This window comes from Centropristis striata, chromosome 3, assembly GCF_030273125.1.
Source record: "Centropristis striata isolate RG_2023a ecotype Rhode Island chromosome 3, C.striata_1.0, whole genome shotgun sequence".
Classification (NCBI taxonomy): Eukaryota; Metazoa; Chordata; class Actinopteri; order Perciformes; family Serranidae; genus Centropristis; species Centropristis striata.
The window spans coordinates 17,507,820-17,525,329 of NC_081519.1; the positions used below are offsets into that span (position 1 = coordinate 17,507,820).

Here is a 17,510-nt window from a genome sequence, read left to right on the forward strand (position 1 = left end):
ACCATGTGTTTTGCTGTTACATTCTGCTGCAAGCATACTCCTACTCTAACTCAAGTTAACATTTACGTAACATGTCTTCAGTACAGTTTTAGACAAACGTTAGTTGAAGGCTACTTTACTTGAGTAGGCTACTTTCACTAGTCTGCTAACGTTAGGCTACATCCTCCATTTCATTTCAACATTTCAATTATTGGTCCACTTGACCTCCACTTCAGTTACTTCACAGGTGAATATTGTTCAGTTAGTACCATCTTTATCACAATAACACATTGTATTTTTGCATATTAAATAACACAAACAGAAGACATTTTGCCTTAATTTTGATGTTTTAATTTCGCTGATATATAATATCACAATATTTAAAGGTATGACTTATGTAATAGGCCTATAATTGGCAAGAAGACTGATGGGTTGACCAAATATGTAACACGCTGAAATGTCACCCGGTGCTAAACCTTGTTTCATTTTTATTTGGTCAAGTGGAATTTTATGTTGCTGTGTCAATGCTGTAATGTCTGTTGTGGGTCTTGCTGATTGTTAAGAAAGGTTAACTTGGAAACACAGCAGGAATTTGTACAGACTTTGATTTAATTCCTGCCTGTATTATATTGTATAAGTCCTTAATGAACTTCTTTCTTATGGCCCAAAAAAAGAGTAATCTGCAGCTGCCTTTAAAAATATGCTTTTGATTACATAAGCTAACACCATTCACACAAACACACGCACAGACAGACACACACGCACATACTTGCTGCACTTGCATATCTTCCCCCCATTGTTAGGTTTGCCCTTTACTCAACTTTGCCCACTCACACAAATATTGTCGCAATCTAAATAAACACCCAAACTTCACCGTCTGAAGCTCACTAAGTGAAGGGTGATTTTACATGCGTGAATAGAGTTGAATGATTAAAAGAGATCATGTGAGCTGGAAATGAAAGGTAGAGTCAGTTGGCGAGAGTGCTGCATCCTTGACACAAGTACAGCAGAGTGATGGAACAGAAGCAATTGTTGCAAACATTTTCCCCCCACATATTACTACCCAAGTGCAATTCTTAATACTTGTTGAGGATGAGCAGTCACCAAGGTTTTCCCCCGATAATACATATCTGTGTCTCTCTCTGTGTTCAGAACGTATGGGCAAAGTGGCTCCATCTGTGTTTAGTGGTGTGAGGTCAGGGACAGAGACGGTCCTGGACAAGTCGGCTGCTGCCAAAGCTCCTGGAGCCAGCGTGTTCAGCAAGTAGTTCAGCTGAATCAAACAGAAGCACTGAAGAAACACACTCTGCTCTTTGTTTCTGAGTCAATGGTGATGCAGATTTTCTTCAAATGAAGTGTGAATAAGGAAAGATGAATTGGAAATAGATTGTTTTTACATCACTACTATGTAAGCATGTATTGGACTTTGTAGTTTTCAAATTGCCTCAGACTTGGCAGTGATTAATGTGGTTAATGATCTGTAAATGAGTTGTGACATCAGTGTTGACAAAGATTGTTAAAATAGTTGCTTTTTTGTTCATTTTTTTACATGACAATTTTTCTGAATAAATTATCCCCCTGTTTTGAATTTAAATGTTTTTTTTTAATCTGTAGTAAACTACATTTTCTATGGAAATGGAAAACCTAATCACAACTTTTTCAACAGCACAATCATAATGACGAGCACAGTAAATCGTAAAATAACATCTGTTTTAATTCAGATATACATACATGCAAATGGGTTGAGTAATGTAGAATGCAATACAATAGCAGACGCTGATGATGATCTATCTAGACAAAGTCAGTAACTCCACCCAAGTGGAGTGTTTTTGCAGGTTTACATAACTTAAATCCGTATATGAATTTAAATGATAGGGGCCTTAAGGAAACACCAGTCATAAGGGCCTGTCTTAGTAATTGAACGTTATACCTTCTTGGTTAGTGGCGTCTTCCAGTATCTTTGGCCTGTAGGTAACACGCAGGTTACTAACTATCTTGTGTTGGATGAAATTCTTTAATCAACACCAATACAACCAACTTCACTTTCTGTGGGTTCACAGCAACCTGTCCAACTGTGGCACGTGTTACTGCACAGTTGGATGCAACATCAACATTGCACTATCAACATTGCAACATTGCACTATCAACATCAACATTGCACTAACTTCAGAACCAACTTGTGCATCAGAATGTGTAGTGCAGGGGGAAAAAACCCTCTCTGATGCCATGTAATGGCTATCCAATGCATTAGTATAACAAAGCTGGTGGTGCTGCTGCTGTCCTCTGCTGAAGGCAGCCAGGCATCCTCGCCACAGCAGGCATCATTTGGTATCATTAATATATAATAGCACAAATGGTCTAGATGCTTTAAATGGTGCAAAACATCTTGTTAGATTTCAGTTTAGTGTCAGCCCTACCAACTCACACACTTTTCAGACTGAGCCCATAGACACTTTTTTGTCCCTCCCCCCGGGGCAGAGAGCTTTTAGCTCAGCAGTGAAGTCAGTCACTGTTCAGTGGAAGTTTGGTCATGTCTGGACTGCAGGGTGTTGGACTGCTGCTGCTGTGGGGCAGCGCCTGCCTTTGGCTGCCCGGCCTGGCCCGGGGGGCTCTGGTTATCTCCGGGGAGCATGAAGCTCTGCAGGTAACTTCACACACTGACCTTTTTGTACTCTGGTTTTAATTTTAAATTGCATTATTTATAGCAGAAATATTTGTTCTATCAAGTGGTTGCTTTAGAACTAGGGTTTTACTATTACATTCCTCCTGCTAACTGCTCTTTGTATGTATATGTGTGACGCAGCATGGAAATGTTGTTTTTGATAAGCAGATTCATGTTATATCAGTAGCTTTTTAGCTTTTTTAAAATCTTTGCACCCTGCTGTGTTTGTATTTCAGGAGACAAGAGGAGGTGCCAAATCACTGCAGGTATTTGTCAGAAACGATTTCCCAACAGTCCTTATGGTGAAAATTTTGTGCTAAAGTTGCATCTTTTAACTTGTGTATTATAATGCTTAAAATAAAATAAATAAAGCTATTTCCTAATACATAAATAACTATATAAATAGTCTTTTTTGGATTTTTGGACTGCCAAAAGAATGTCCTTGTTGTGATGTTTCTTTTTTATGTTACAGAAAAGAAGTACAAATGACGTCACAGTAAGAAAATAATCTGTTTTTATCTCTATTGATGATAAATGTTCAGTTCAATTCAGTTCTATACAGCTTAATCCTGTAAATAGTTTACAACAGCTCACCATTCAAATCAACAGATACACACACACTGCATATGATAAAAAAAACAACTATTTAAATATAATATAAAATATATTTCAAATGTATTTGGAATGGTAAGGTACTAAGTACATAAATAGATACATACATAAATATAAATATATAGAAACTAAGAAATAAGACTGTACAAAAGCATACATTTACTATCAAGATTTGAGAAGATGGACAGCAGAGGGAATTAAAGACTAACAAATACTTTTACAAGCGGATAGAATGAAGAGAGGAAAGAAAAGAGGATTCAAATTAAAGTGCTCTGGTAGTTAATGATTTGTTGATAGGAAGTCTGTCTGTCTGTTGACTCCAGATATCTTTGACGATATTTAAACAACACTGTTCAGGCTATGAACCCAGCTAATACAAGAAAAGGTCAATAGAAGCTATAAAATAAGTTAAAAGACTGGAAATGTTTCCATTATATTTATCATATATACTGTATGTCCTTGCTTAGAGCCTACAGCACCCAGGTTGACTCACCCAATCTGTCTCACACAACACTCCCAAAGTGGAATCAGTGATGTAATGTCTTTTTAAACATGTTTTCAAGCTGTTATGATTTTCTTTGGCACCAATCAGGGCAGCATACTGAAGCCTGAGCCCAATAGAAAAAAAAAACATTAGTTTGAAATAACATAAAAATAGCTATATGTGAAGTGTTTGTGAAAGGATGCTTACCACAGTGGTTAAATCTTTCTAATCTTTCTGTCCCTCCCTCTCTTTCTGTCTCAGGTGGAGGTGTACAGTGTGAAAGTGGACTGCACTGTGACGTCTCGTTTCGCCCACACCGTCATGACCTCCAAGGCTCGGAACAAAGCAAACCTTTCCCAGGAAATCTTCTTCGAAGTTGAGCTGCCCAAGACCGCCTTCATCGTCAACTTCAGCATGTCCGTCTGTCCTATTTCCTACTTGTTTTATGACCATTTGTGTGTGACATTATTTATCCTGTAGTGAAACATCACTTAACCACATCACTTGCCGAGCTGGGCCAGATCACCAGTTCTGGGTTCATCAGGTGTCTCAGATCTTAAAAAATCATATATTGTTCTTACTTAAGTTGCATAATGTCGTTCTCCATCTTTGTTCCTCACAGGGAAATTGAAGGTCAGGTGTATGTTGGGGAGGTGAAGGAAAAAGAGAAAGCAAAGAAACAGTATGAGAAGGCTGTTTCCTCTGGACAGACTGCTGGACTGGTCAAGTGAGTCAGTCAAGATAAATATATATATATATTAAATACATGTTCATAGAAACATACTGTATCTACATTCCTATGGACTTATAGGAGAAATTGATGATTTTGTGTTTCATATTTTTATTGATGCATGTACAAAAACAACAGAGGGACATACATATATCAGGGTACATTGGTGTCGACATTAAACATGTTGTACACATCCTTAGATTTAGATTTTCATAATTTTAAGAACAACGGTCACATAAAATGAAACCAAATAAACTATACAATATTTAGATATTTAGACATAGTCTGTATTAAATGACTAAACTGACCACATAAACATAACAGATAAAATACATAAATAATAGTAAAAGAGAGAGGGGAAAGAGGAGGAAAAAAAGAAAAAGAAAAGAAAAAGAAAAGAAAAAGAAAAAGAAAAAGAAAAGAAAAAGAAAAGAAAAAGAAAAGAAAAAGAAAAGAAATAGAAAAGAAAAAGAAAAGAAAAAGAAAATAAAATATAAATCTGTCCATAAACAGTTTAGTTAGTTAGGTTCTTTATTGTCCCCAATGGGATAATTGTTCTCACACAGTCAGGTTTTTTTCAGGACAGCATACATTTAAGGGAAAAAAGGCACAGCACAGTGTAGCAACACTGTGTAGCACACAGGTACCAAATACCCCCTCTTCCCACATATACAACATATAACAGATAACCCCTCTTCCCACATATGTCACAGAGAAACATATAAGAACATAGACCAGCAGCAAACATAACACCCATTCACAACCCTTCACATGACAGATAACAAACCTCACCACAAACCTCTCACCACAGAAAAACATCTAGACCAGCATAAACATGACATGGACAATATACAGTGATGCCAGTGGAATCTACATATTCTTATTCAGTGCTATGATGGCTGTGGGGACAAAACTTTTTTTGAAGTGGGCCTTTTTGCAGTCCAGTACCCTATATCTGCGGCCAGATGGGAGAAGAGTGAAGAATTGGTTTAAGGGGTGGTCCGGGCTGCTGACTATGACACATGCCAGGCGTGTAATAGCTTGGTCATTTGTTTCTGACAGGCTGGGGGTGGGGAGGTTGATTAGTTTGGATGCTGTGTGTGGGATTTTGAGGAGTCTGTTTTTGCTGGTGACAGTAAGCAGGGTGAAGAAGCAGGGGGAACAGTATGTTAGGTTGGGTTGGATGATGCTTTTGTAGAGAAGTAAGAGGAGGTGGGCACAAATAGAGGTTTTGTGAATGACTTTCAGTGCGGATTCCCACCAGCATTCTTCATGGAAAAATTGATGATTTCAACGCTAGTGTCTGTCAGTAATGTTTGTGTTTCATTACAGGGCTTCAGGAAGAAAGATGGAGAAGTTTTCAGTGTCCGTCAACATTGCAGCTGAAAGTAACGTGACTTTCATTCTGACCTACGAGGAGCTCCTTCAGAGGAAACTGGGCCAGTATGAGATTCTGACTCGAGTTAAACCCAAACAGCGAGTCCAGGAGTTTCAGGTGAATCCATGTCCATGTTGAAATCATAGATATAAAACAGTTTTATCGATGTTTCAAATCCTGTCTCTTGGTGATTTCAGATATTACATGAGTAGTTTAAGCTACCTTACAATGATGTGCGTTATTAACTTTGTGTGTGTGTGTGTGTGTGTGTGTGTGTGTGTGTGTGTGTGTGTGTGAAAACAGATTGTGACAAACATCTTTGAGCCTCAGGGCATTTCTCATGTGGACACTCATGCAACCTTCCTCACCAATGAGCTGCTCCCCCTGGTGGAGAAAACTGTCACAAACAACAAGGTACACATTACAGCAGGCCTTGGAGGAAGTTGTCTGATTATATTTGCCTGTGTCCCAACTCTTTTGTTTTTTAAGTTATCAAAATGATCTTTGTCTGACTTTCTTATCTTCACATTAAACATCAAACAAAAATACTGACACAAGAACTAAGTGTAGCTGATATAATCATATCCCATTTACAGGCACACATCTCTTTCTCACCAACTATGGAGCAGCAGAGGAAATGTCCAGATTGTGATGGAACACTCATCGATGGAGATTTTGTCATCAAGTATGACGTGAACCGAGCAAAGAGTCTCGGGGACATTCAGGTCAGTGGCCAACAAATACTGTACTCAGTATCTGATGAATGCATGTGTAAAGATACATATGTAAAAATATACAGACTATCTTTATATGTTCTGTAAAATACCATTGATTAATCTGTGATTAGATTGCACAACAACATTAAACGTATCGACTATACTTTAAAAGGGAAAACAACATTTGCAATCTCCTTGTTGCCTTGTCATTCCTTCTTGTATATTACTGCTCTTGATGACTCTCTTCCCTTCAGGTTGTGAACGGATACTTTGTGCACTTCTTTGCTCCCCCTGACCTGCCCAGAGTCCCAAAGAATGTGGTGTTTGTGATTGACAGGAGCACATCAATGAGGGGAAGAAAGATTATTCAGGTGAAAGACTCTCAGTCTTCACTCTTCTGTTATAATATAAAATACGAATACACTAATGAACACGCGCGCACACGCGCGCGCACGCACACACACACACACACACACACACACACACACACACACACATTTTGACCTCTGAACCTATAACTCTTTGCAGACAAGAGAAGCATTGCTGGCCATCCTCAACGACCTCCACGAGGAGGACCACTTTGCCCTCATCCTGTTTGATAGCCATATTGTTTCTTGGAGAGAATCACTTACCAAAGCAACCAAGGAAAATGTGAAAGAAGGAATGGATTATGTCAGAAAGATACATGAAACAGGATGTAAATAGAAAGAAAAGACACCAGCTTTTATGCTGAACAAAAAAAATCCCGTAAATACAAAAAATACACTCTCATATTATACATAATGTGTTGTGTGTTTCCCATCTAGCAACTAATATCAATGATGCAGTGTTGAGAGGTGTGAACATGCTGGTCAAAGACAGGCAGGAGAAGAAGCTCCTAAAGAGGAGCATCGATATGATTATTTTAATGACAGATGGAATGCCAAATGTTGGTGAGCATGCCATACTGGAGGATATAATGTATATTTGTGTCAGAACAAATTGAATTAACATAGTCTCTGCTCAGCATTAAATTTCTGCATGTTGTGTGTTTGAAGGAGAGACCTCCCTCCCGAGGATTCAAGAGAATGTGCGTTCTGCAATCGGAGGAAACATGTCTCTGTTCTGTCTTGGATTCGGAAATGATGTGGATTATTCCTTCTTGGATGTGATGAGCAAACAAAACAAAGGAGTGGCCCGCAGAATCTTTGAGGGTTCAGATGCAGCCGTTCAACTTCAGGTGGAGGCTCTCAAAAAATATTGATTTAGCACGTTTTGATCCAGAAACATGTAATACGATGCGTGAATGCATTTATTCCAGGGTTTCTATGAGGAGGTGGCCAACCCTCTGCTATCAGAGGTGGACCTGCGTTATCCTGACAACACAGTGGACTCCCTGACTACCAACCACTACAGCCAGTTGTTTAACGGCTCAGAGATCGTCGTGGCCGGGCGACTGATGGACAATGACCTGGACAACTTCCTAGTGGAAGTGTTCGGCCAGGGGGTGAGGAGAAGAAAATGACAGACATTTTAAGACAGAGCTGAGGTGGAGGGAAAACTTGTGTTTAATAATCTGTTGGGTTTTTTTCTCCTTTTCTGTCCCCTGTAGTTTGAGGAGGACTTCGAGGTGCAGGGCCAGGCCAGTGCTATGGACTGGGACATGATGTACCCAGATGAGGAGTACATCTTTGGGGATTTCACAGAGCGTCTGTGGGCTTACCTCACCATCCAGCAGCTCCTGGAGAAGAGGTGTGTTTGAGTTAATTCACTTAAGCTGAGACCTTGATTTCTTTATCTTGGAAATCTTTGTTTTCCATTGGTTGCAATAAAATCTTTGCTAATCTTAGGCCAATGACTGAGAGCCTAGAATTGATCTTGTAATATAAAATGATAGATTCCATGGTGGTTTTCTGACTGTCATTGTCATCTGTGTTTCTACTTGCAGCAAGAGTGATGCTCCAGACGAGAAAGCCAACACCACAGCCAAGGCCCTAGACATGTCTCTGCGTTACAGCTTTGTCACCCCTCTCACCTCCATGGTGGTCACCAAGCCTGAAACTGAGGATGGACCAGACAGCCCTCTCATCGCTGATAAGCTGACTGAGGGTAAGGCAGGGTCTGAGATGTGATACTGGTCGGGTTCTGCTGAACATGTTTGCTGTCAACCTTTCCCCCTGAAAACAAAACCTTACTGTAACACATTCACAAGCAGCACTGACTATTCTATTTATGTTTTCAACATATTGTTTCTTCAGTTCAGTTTGAACTGTGAAATGCACTAAGTTGTTTTATTTCCATCTGTTTTTTTGTGACAGAGCAAAGACAACAGGCAGAAAGAATGAGTATGGAGCTTTTATTTGATATAAAGCATAAAAAGTCTTCTGGGATTAAGTCAATTCACTGTATTACTTTTAACTTGAACCTTGTTGTTCCTGTATCTAGTATATCGATATGCTGCTACCCCTTCATATGCTTACCAGCCGCCACCACCCACATACTTTGGTAAGTACATTATTAGCAATGGCAGCTGCCTGGCTCTGCAGAAGGCAATTCATAATAAATGCATGAAAAACTTTTCACATTCCGAACCATAGGTATCTTTTGTGTTTAGCATTAATTACCAAATGTTAGCATGCTAACACATTGAACTAATATGGTTAAAAATGATTAGCATTGTCTGCTAAGCATCAACTTGTTCAGTCAGACTCACATGATGAAGACCGTTGGGACGAGCCTCTTACAGAGTTCTCCGTCCCCATTCTGCTAACTTTGCTATTTTGCAACAACACTGACGCTTAGCACCGCCCAAGACAACTGGCAGCGCTATGGAGATAGGGGTGTGGCTATGCAATAACTTGTTAGCATGCTAACATTAGTGTTTAGCCTCACAGAGCTGCTAGCATACTGTTGACATGTTGTCATCAGCATGTTCAGCCAACACTTTATTCAAAACAAAATCACACCCATTTTGTTTATGACTTTCTCTCTGGCGTCACCTGCAGTGGACGGAGATCCTCATTTTATGATCGAGCTCCCTGACAGAGACGACGCCCTGTGTTTCAATATCAACGACAAACCAGGAACCATTCTCAACCTGGTCAGAGACCCAAAACAAGGTCAGCCCTGAGTTCTAATTTTCATCATAAATGTATTTCCCCTATTTTTTTAACACATGTATAGGCACGTAAATCACATCTTGCAGTTTACCAATCCCATGATTTTTCCTCAGGTATTTTGGTCAATGGCCAGACCATCGGAGACAAGAAGATTCCCCCTGATGGTAAAATTAACACCTACTTTTGGCGTTTTGGCATCGTCCACCAGACTTTGGGGGTGAGGCTGGAGGTGAGCACTCGGGACATCTCGGTGTTCCAAGATGGCAAACGGGTCAAACTACTGTGGTCTGATACAGCTTCTGTCAAAGGACCCAAGTAAGGACCCTTCAGTGAAACAGAACTATATCTTTCTACATGAGTGATATAAAATATAAAATCCTGTTCAGGATGAATAACTATCATCTCCTCTTATTTCTACTCCAGTGTGGATCTTCTCTTGACCAAGGATCGCAGCCTTACAGTCACTCTAAAGGATTCAGTCAAGTTTGTCATCCTGCTACACAAAGTGTGGGCGAAGCACCCGTACCACCAGGACTACTTGGGTTTCTACACCTTGGACAGCCACCTCCTGTCCCCTTCTGTTCACGGCCTGCTAGGTACAACAGGACACACACATATCAGGAAGTAAATAGCCAGATAAACCTCATACTGCAACCACCTCAGAAAAATGAAAGAAAAGTTCACTAAAAGTGAAAAAAGTCGCTATAAACAATGTTCTTTCCCACTGCAAGCTAGGGTAATCTTTGAGCCAGCTGGGACTACTATTTTACTATTTTGCTCACCAACTAATTCTGCCCCCTTGGCAACCTGACCAGTGTGTCTGAGGCATTCTCTCTATAACAACCAATAGTTTGTGACTTCATGGCTCTAGGGGAATGCCCGCTTGGGGGCAAAACAAAACTGCATCCTTTTACCACAGTTAGCGAAAAATGTTGAATATGGTCGTTCAACTGGATGCACAAACTTAAGATAGATAAACTGGCCTAATACTAAGTTGGTAATAACTGGTGGAGATACTGAGGGCCAGAATAATTGCGTAAAAAAAAGATGCTTCCTTAAAATGCTGCGTTGTCCTCCAGGTCAGTTCTACCATGGGATTGCATATGAGCTGTCAGACCTGCGTCCAGGTGAAGTCCCAGAGAAACCAGATGCCACCATGTATGTGAAAGGACAGGAGCTCAATGTGACCAGGTACACAAATAAGTGTGTCCCATCTTTGTGTGGAAGAGTTTGCATGCAATGTGTCTGACATGAATAAACGATCTACATAACATTTGTGTCGGTCCACAGAGGCTGGCAGAGAGACTTCAGGAGGGATGTGAAGAACGGGGAAAATGTTCCCTGCTGGTTCATTCACAGTAACGGAACAGGACTTATCGATGGAGATGTGACAGACTACATAGTGTCAGGCCTTTTTAAAACTGTTTAAAAATGGTTAATACATTTACCCCAGAAAAAAAATCTAAATCTAATTCACACAATAAATATTCAAATCTGCCTGTACTCACACCATGAATGATCTGACATCTTGTACTGAAGCCAAACATGCTTCATTCACAGTATTGTATGGACAATTTCACAGTTTCTATCATTGTAATTGCTTAAATCCTGCATTGTAGTAAATTAAATTTTGCTTCATGAAATCTGCGCAAACTACTGATCATTAACCAGTGGTGGTGCACGGTGGGATGGGGGGCATTAGGGGCGCACAGCTCATTTTTGCCTTCAGACCCGTATTGGGTTGATTCAGCCATAGCTGAAAAGGTTTAGGTATTAAAACCAATAGACAACACAAGCAAATTCTGTCCCAAACAACCTGCTCTGCTCTGTTTAACACTGAATGTAGTGCCCAAGAAAAATTGGTATGGATAATTTTTGCCCAGCACAGTCCTGTACCGCCACAAGTGCCAAACACAGTGTCATATGATGGAAGTGATTTAATAAACGAGAGCAGAATGCAGCTCACCCACACAGTCAAATAATGTTTGTTCAAATGCTTAGTGGCAGAACTACAAATATGCAACTAAAGTAGTCTGTTGCAGTTAAAAGTACATGCAGGGACATGTTAAGGTGGTCAAGGTGTTGAGGTGCTCTTTGTCCTGGTTTCACATCACAGTGGTCGGATTAATCTTCATGCAATCTTTCTGGTGCCTAATTATTTTTGAAAATAATGAATCAGTAAAGTAACTGGATTACTTTCTTGGAGAAATAAACAGTAATCAGTAACAAATGACTATTTCTAAGTAACTTGACCAACACTGCCAGCATATCGTTCTTGTACAATGTGTACAACATTAAGTAGACAGCATTTGTAATCAAAAAGGTATTCATTCTAAATAACAAGTAAAGCAAATAAAAGCACACATCTATGAAATATAGAGTTCTACAAAGAGTGTAGGCTTACAAAGGAGAGGAAAGTGTTTAAGAGGGGGAGGCGTCCTGGTCTCTGGGGACCCAAAGTTGTGTCCCTCGGGCTGGTCAGTGAAGAAAGAGAGAGAAGGGAAGTACTGGCTCCTTATAGTAGACCAGTGGACCACCTGCGGCTTGGCTTGTAGGTGTCGTAAACGCCAAGCATTCCGGGAGAGAAGTTCCTCAAAATGGAGGTGATCTGCCATTTTGTGAGCTGACTCAGAATGCTGATGCATTTTAGTCCACAAATGTTAAAGTCCACAAATGAACCCAAGATTCACCTGTGGTACCATCACAACACAGGTCTCCAGACTATCGCAGGGCTGACAGATAGAGACAGACAACCAAGCTCTAATACACACCTACAGGCAATTTAGAGTCACCAGTTAAACCAAGGTGCATGTTTTTGGACTGTGGGAGGAAGCCGGAATACCTGGTGAGAACCCATGCTGACACAGGGAGAACATGCAAACTTCACACAGAAGAGCCGCAGGCCGGAGTCAACCCTCTTGCTGTGAGGCAAGAGTACTAACCACTACACCACCTTGTAGCCACTGGAAAGACGTGGAAATCCAAATTCTTGGAGAGTTAGTTGGTGAGCAGCAGCTTAAATATACCCAAGTGGAAATAATACTTGTTGAGGATCAGAGGTTACCTTGTTTAATCATCTGTTTTGATATTACATATCTGACTCTCTCTGTGTTCAGAACGTATGGGCAAAGTGGCTCCATCTGTGTTCAGTGATGTGAGGACGGGGACGGAGATGACTTGGACGAGCACTCTGCTGTCAAAGCTCCTGGAGCCAGTATTTTCTGCAAGTGGACACACTGCAGTCTTCATGTTTTTTAATGAAACAGGATTCGACAGAGATAAATGTGCTAGTTTTATGCCAGTAGTGTGTTGACATTGCTGCTATGTAAGCAGTAATTGTACTTTGTAGTTTACACATTGCATGAGACTTGGAAAAAGGCTTCAGTTGTGAGTAATGATCTATAAATGACTTGTGATATTTATTTATCAGTGTTGTTATAAACTATAAAAAGAGGTTCATTTTCTATGGAGATGGTAAACATCCTCTCGTAACCTAAGTATCAAGCCACCAACCGAGCCCCAGCTCCTCCCGCAAATGAATACGCAGATGACATGCAAATGACTATATAACGCCGGCATGCCCGCTGATTATCTAAAAACAATGGCAAATCAACGTGCTGCCACTGCTCGCGATTTGGATGTGGTGATCTCAGGCCTCAGGTCTGGGATCAGCATCAAGGTGTCACTGTGGCTGTTAACGCAGCCGGATCAGAGACCCGCACCATGGCAGAAGTGTCCCTCAACACACGCTCCTTCTAAACTCCATCGTTGTTTGAATAACTGTAAAACTGAGAGAGCAGCCAGTGGGTAATGTGTGCTATAAATATTTTTACGCACCAGTTTATAAGTCACTCTTAACTTGTTGTCCCAATTAAACATCACATGCGGGATCAAATATGCACCACACCTGACTTATTCAGAAAGGATTTCCCGCACGCTTTTTTCTCCGGGGGAGAGGGATCTGTGTGTTATGGATCACTATGCACCTGCAGCATTAACATCTCCATGTTAAACCAAAGGGGAAACAATCAGCGATCGGGACTATGACCAAGTAATTGAGGCAGGTTATCTGTGGTATTTGTGCGCTCCATATTAATCAGAATCAGAAGTACTTTATTGATCCCCGGAGGGAAATTCGGTATATATGTATATAAAAATAGTGAAAATAGCAGAATATAGCTATAGACTTAAGAAAATATCCAATCTTACAAAATATCCAATCTTAAAAAACATACAGACTTCAACATACTATTATTGCACAAGTAAGCAGACTGCGGTCAAGTAAGCCGTCATTCGCTTCTCCGTATTCAAACCAGCCGTCCCTATATAATGTAGTGCACCCGTATTGTGATATTTACGGTAAATTCATTGAAACTGCTCCAAGCGAGCTGACATGAAGGATAAACACTTTACTGTCATTCTTTCTCACTTTTTTTCAGTATAAAACTCTTACCCCCAGAGAGGAGATGAAGTATTAACTTTACATGAACACACCACGTGAAATAATCAAATTGCGTCGCACCAAAAATTTAATTGTTGTGTCGACGTGAGGTTTTCAGTTTTCAGAATAAAGTGTTATACAACCAGGCCCAAATATCATTTAAATATGGAAATAAGATTCATTGCATGATATTCACAGAACGGTTCACTCTGGATTGTTTTTTAAATAAAACACCTTTAGATATAGACTGTACAGTAAAATATTACATTATATTAAAACTAGAAAATTTCCTCTGGGGAAATTTTGAAAGGGCCACGGGGCTACTGCCGGTGTGTGTACACTATGATGAGATTCTTCAGAGATTTCAAACTATGCCCTTTAAAGGAACACTCCACCGTTTTTTCATATTAAAACATGTTATTCGGTCAAGTAAGACGAGTTGATAAAGACCTCTTGCGTCTCAATGCATGCACTCAATCGCCCTGGCGCGCGGCGCCACTTGGCTAGCACTTAGCTTAGCCCAGTTCATTCATTAGGATCCAAACAGATGGACAGTTAGAAGCGACCAAACTCCTCCACGTTTTCCCTATTTAAACACAGCTACACGAGTAGTTAAATGACCAAGTATGGCGACACAAAATAAAACGTGGCGCTTTTCGAAGCGGATAAAAAGGAGAACTATAATGTATGGCGGAATAGCACTTGGGAGCACTTCGACTCGGCGCAGTAATATCATCACTCCTGAAAAATCTTCTCCCCTCAGGAGTGATGATATTACTGCGCCGAGTCGAAGTGCTCCCAAGTGCTATTCCTTTAACCTCAAAATGTGTGTGTGTGTGTGTGTGTGTGCGTGTGTAATTAAAATCACATAAAGTTACTGTGTGTGTGTGTGTGTGTGTGTGTGCATGCGTGCACGTGCGTGTGTTTGAAGCATGTGTATGCATGTGTGAGGAGTGTGCGTGTTTCGCGCATGTGTGTGTGTGTATCTGTAACTGTAATCACATCAAAGATCAAAGGCAATCAGATCAAAGCAATCAACAGAATTAACTGACACCTGTTAATGAAAGAGTCACCAGAGCAGCAAGAGGTGGACTGGAATTTCTGGCCTCGAACAGAAAGCATTTTTGGCAAAACCATAATACCTATCATTGATCTGACTTCACTTTGAGCGTCCTGAGTTCTTCCTGAACGTCTACATATGGGGTTTTTTAAGAAAAATGAAAAAATAGCTTTGTTAGAGCGATCTAAAAAAACTGTTAAATGTCAGACAGCTCAGAAATCTTCCTGCGTTTTTAATATGGGACCCAATGAGGCTGTTGGTGCGTGTTGGTGGATCATCTGTGCGTCCTACGCCCAAACTATAACTCTGACAGCTTTACCAGAGGATTGTGAGGGAGAAGACAAATGTTCCTACGTTTCTATGTATAAATTATTTCTGTAGAGTGGAATTTGCGGCCTGGAGCACAGTTTTCAAATTTATTTTTTGACAATTGTTTCTCTCCCTCTACACTCTGGCGATGATGTCACACATTGTGACACGAACATTCCGTGCAATACACACCCATTATAATCTCAGAATTTCTCCAAAAATGATCATGGTCATTGAACAGGGATTGATAAAAAACTATATGACCTATCGAAACGTGGATTAATACACAGATACACAAGACTTGTGTCTACTGTTTAAAGTTTAAATGGAGTCCCTAGGTGAAATTATGCCTGAGAAGTAGACGTTTAAATATCTCCAATTATTGTTCTTTTTCGCTCATTTTTTGTCGGCCGTCCCATTCATTTCAATGCAAAATTTTGGGCAGTTTTTCATGACTTACGTCGCGAAAAATTTGTATTCTGTCAAGAAAAGTAATAGCACACCGATCCCGATCAAACCGCACGTTTTGATATATAATTTGTCCTGCAACTCTTCAAGTTGTAGGACTAGTAGCGGGACGAAATTGCGTCCGGAAGAGGAAGAAGAAGAAATCCACAGTATAACAGTAGTGCCCGAGGCCCTAATTAATTAAAATAAACTGTCTGTTTCCAGTCACTAATTAGGGCCTCGGGGCAATCGCACCGAGCACTGGTCCCATACAGCAATAGCTGTAGGGACCAGTGCTCGGGGCACTACTGTTATACTGTGGATTTCTTCTTATTCCTCTTGCGGACGCAATTTCGTCCCGCTACTAGTCCTACAACTTAAAGAGTTGCAGGACAAATTATACATCAAAACGTGCGGTTTGATCGGGATCGGTGTGCTATTACTTTTCTCTATGGAATATGAATTTTTCGCGACGTATTAATCCACGTTTCGATAGGTCATATAGTTTTTTATCAATCCCTGCTCAATGACCATGATCATTTTTGGAGAAATTCTGAGATTATAATGGGTGTGTATTGCACGGGGGTAAATGAAAAAAAGGGATATGGAACAGTTTTTTTAGATCGCTCTAACAAAGCTATTTTTTCATTTTTCTGAAAAAAAAACAAACATATGTAGACGTTCAGGAAGAACTCAGGACGCTCAAAGTGAAGTCGAATCAATGATAGGTATTATGGTTTTGCCGAAAATGCTTTCTGTTCGAGGCCAGAAATTCCAGTCCACCTCTGGCTGCTGTCACTCCTTCGGAACTTTAACAGGTGGTATCAGTTAATTCAGTTGATTGCTTTGATCTGATTGCCTTTGATCTTTGATGTGATTACAGTTACAGATACACACACACATGCGCGTAAGTGCGCACACTCCTCACACATGCATACACCTGCTTCAAACACGCACACACAGGTAACTTTGTGATTTTAATTACACACACAGGTAACTTTATGCGATTTTCGCTACACACACACACACACACACAGGTAACTTTGTGATTTTAATTACACACACAGGTAACTTTATGCGATTTTCGCTACACACACACACACAGGTAACTTTATGCGATTTTCGCTACACACACACACACACACAAATGCGCGCGTATGCGCGCACACTCCTCCACATACATGTTTCTCTCTCTCACACACACACACACACACACATTTTGAGGTTAAAGGGCATAGTTTGAAATCTCTGAAGAATCTCATCGTAGTGTACACACACCGGCAGTAGCCCCCGTGGCCCTTTCAGAATTTCCCCAGAGGAAATTTTCTAGTTCCACTTCATGATCATTCTAGAGGACCTCAGGTATATTCTCACAAACTTACAGGACTCTTCACTATAGAAATTCATAATAAAATGCACTTGAATATTTACTGTACAGTAAAATATTACTTCATATTTTAAAAATCCTTAAAATTAAACTGTCTGTTTCCAGTCACTAATTCCACTTCAGGTTCATTCTACATGACCTCAGGTATATTCTCACAAACTTACAGGACTTTTCACTCTGGAAATTCATAATAAAATGCACTTGAAT

At 40.3% G+C, this 17,510-nt stretch overlaps 1 protein-coding gene across 1 annotated transcript; it reads left to right on the plus strand.

Moving 5' to 3' along the window:
* The first annotated feature begins 2,467 nt into the window (after positions 1 to 2,467).
* On the plus strand, positions 2,468 to 11,306 carry LOC131968240 (inter-alpha-trypsin inhibitor heavy chain H3-like). The gene is made up of 22 exons (XM_059329033.1): positions 2,468 to 2,623; positions 2,878 to 2,907; positions 3,114 to 3,137; positions 3,999 to 4,153; positions 4,360 to 4,464; positions 5,800 to 5,962; positions 6,149 to 6,259; positions 6,442 to 6,570; positions 6,816 to 6,932; positions 7,090 to 7,258; positions 7,368 to 7,493; positions 7,599 to 7,780; positions 7,862 to 8,047; positions 8,153 to 8,292; positions 8,489 to 8,649; positions 8,859 to 8,885; positions 8,986 to 9,045; positions 9,546 to 9,659; positions 9,773 to 9,974; positions 10,083 to 10,255; positions 10,739 to 10,850; positions 10,950 to 11,306. Exons 1-22 carry the CDS (start codon positions 2,510 to 2,512, stop codon positions 11,086 to 11,088), a joined length of 2,739 nt encoding a protein of 912 aa, XP_059185016.1. The 5' UTR covers positions 2,468 to 2,509; the 3' UTR covers positions 11,089 to 11,306.
* Positions 11,307 to 17,510: the final 6,204 nt, after the last annotated feature.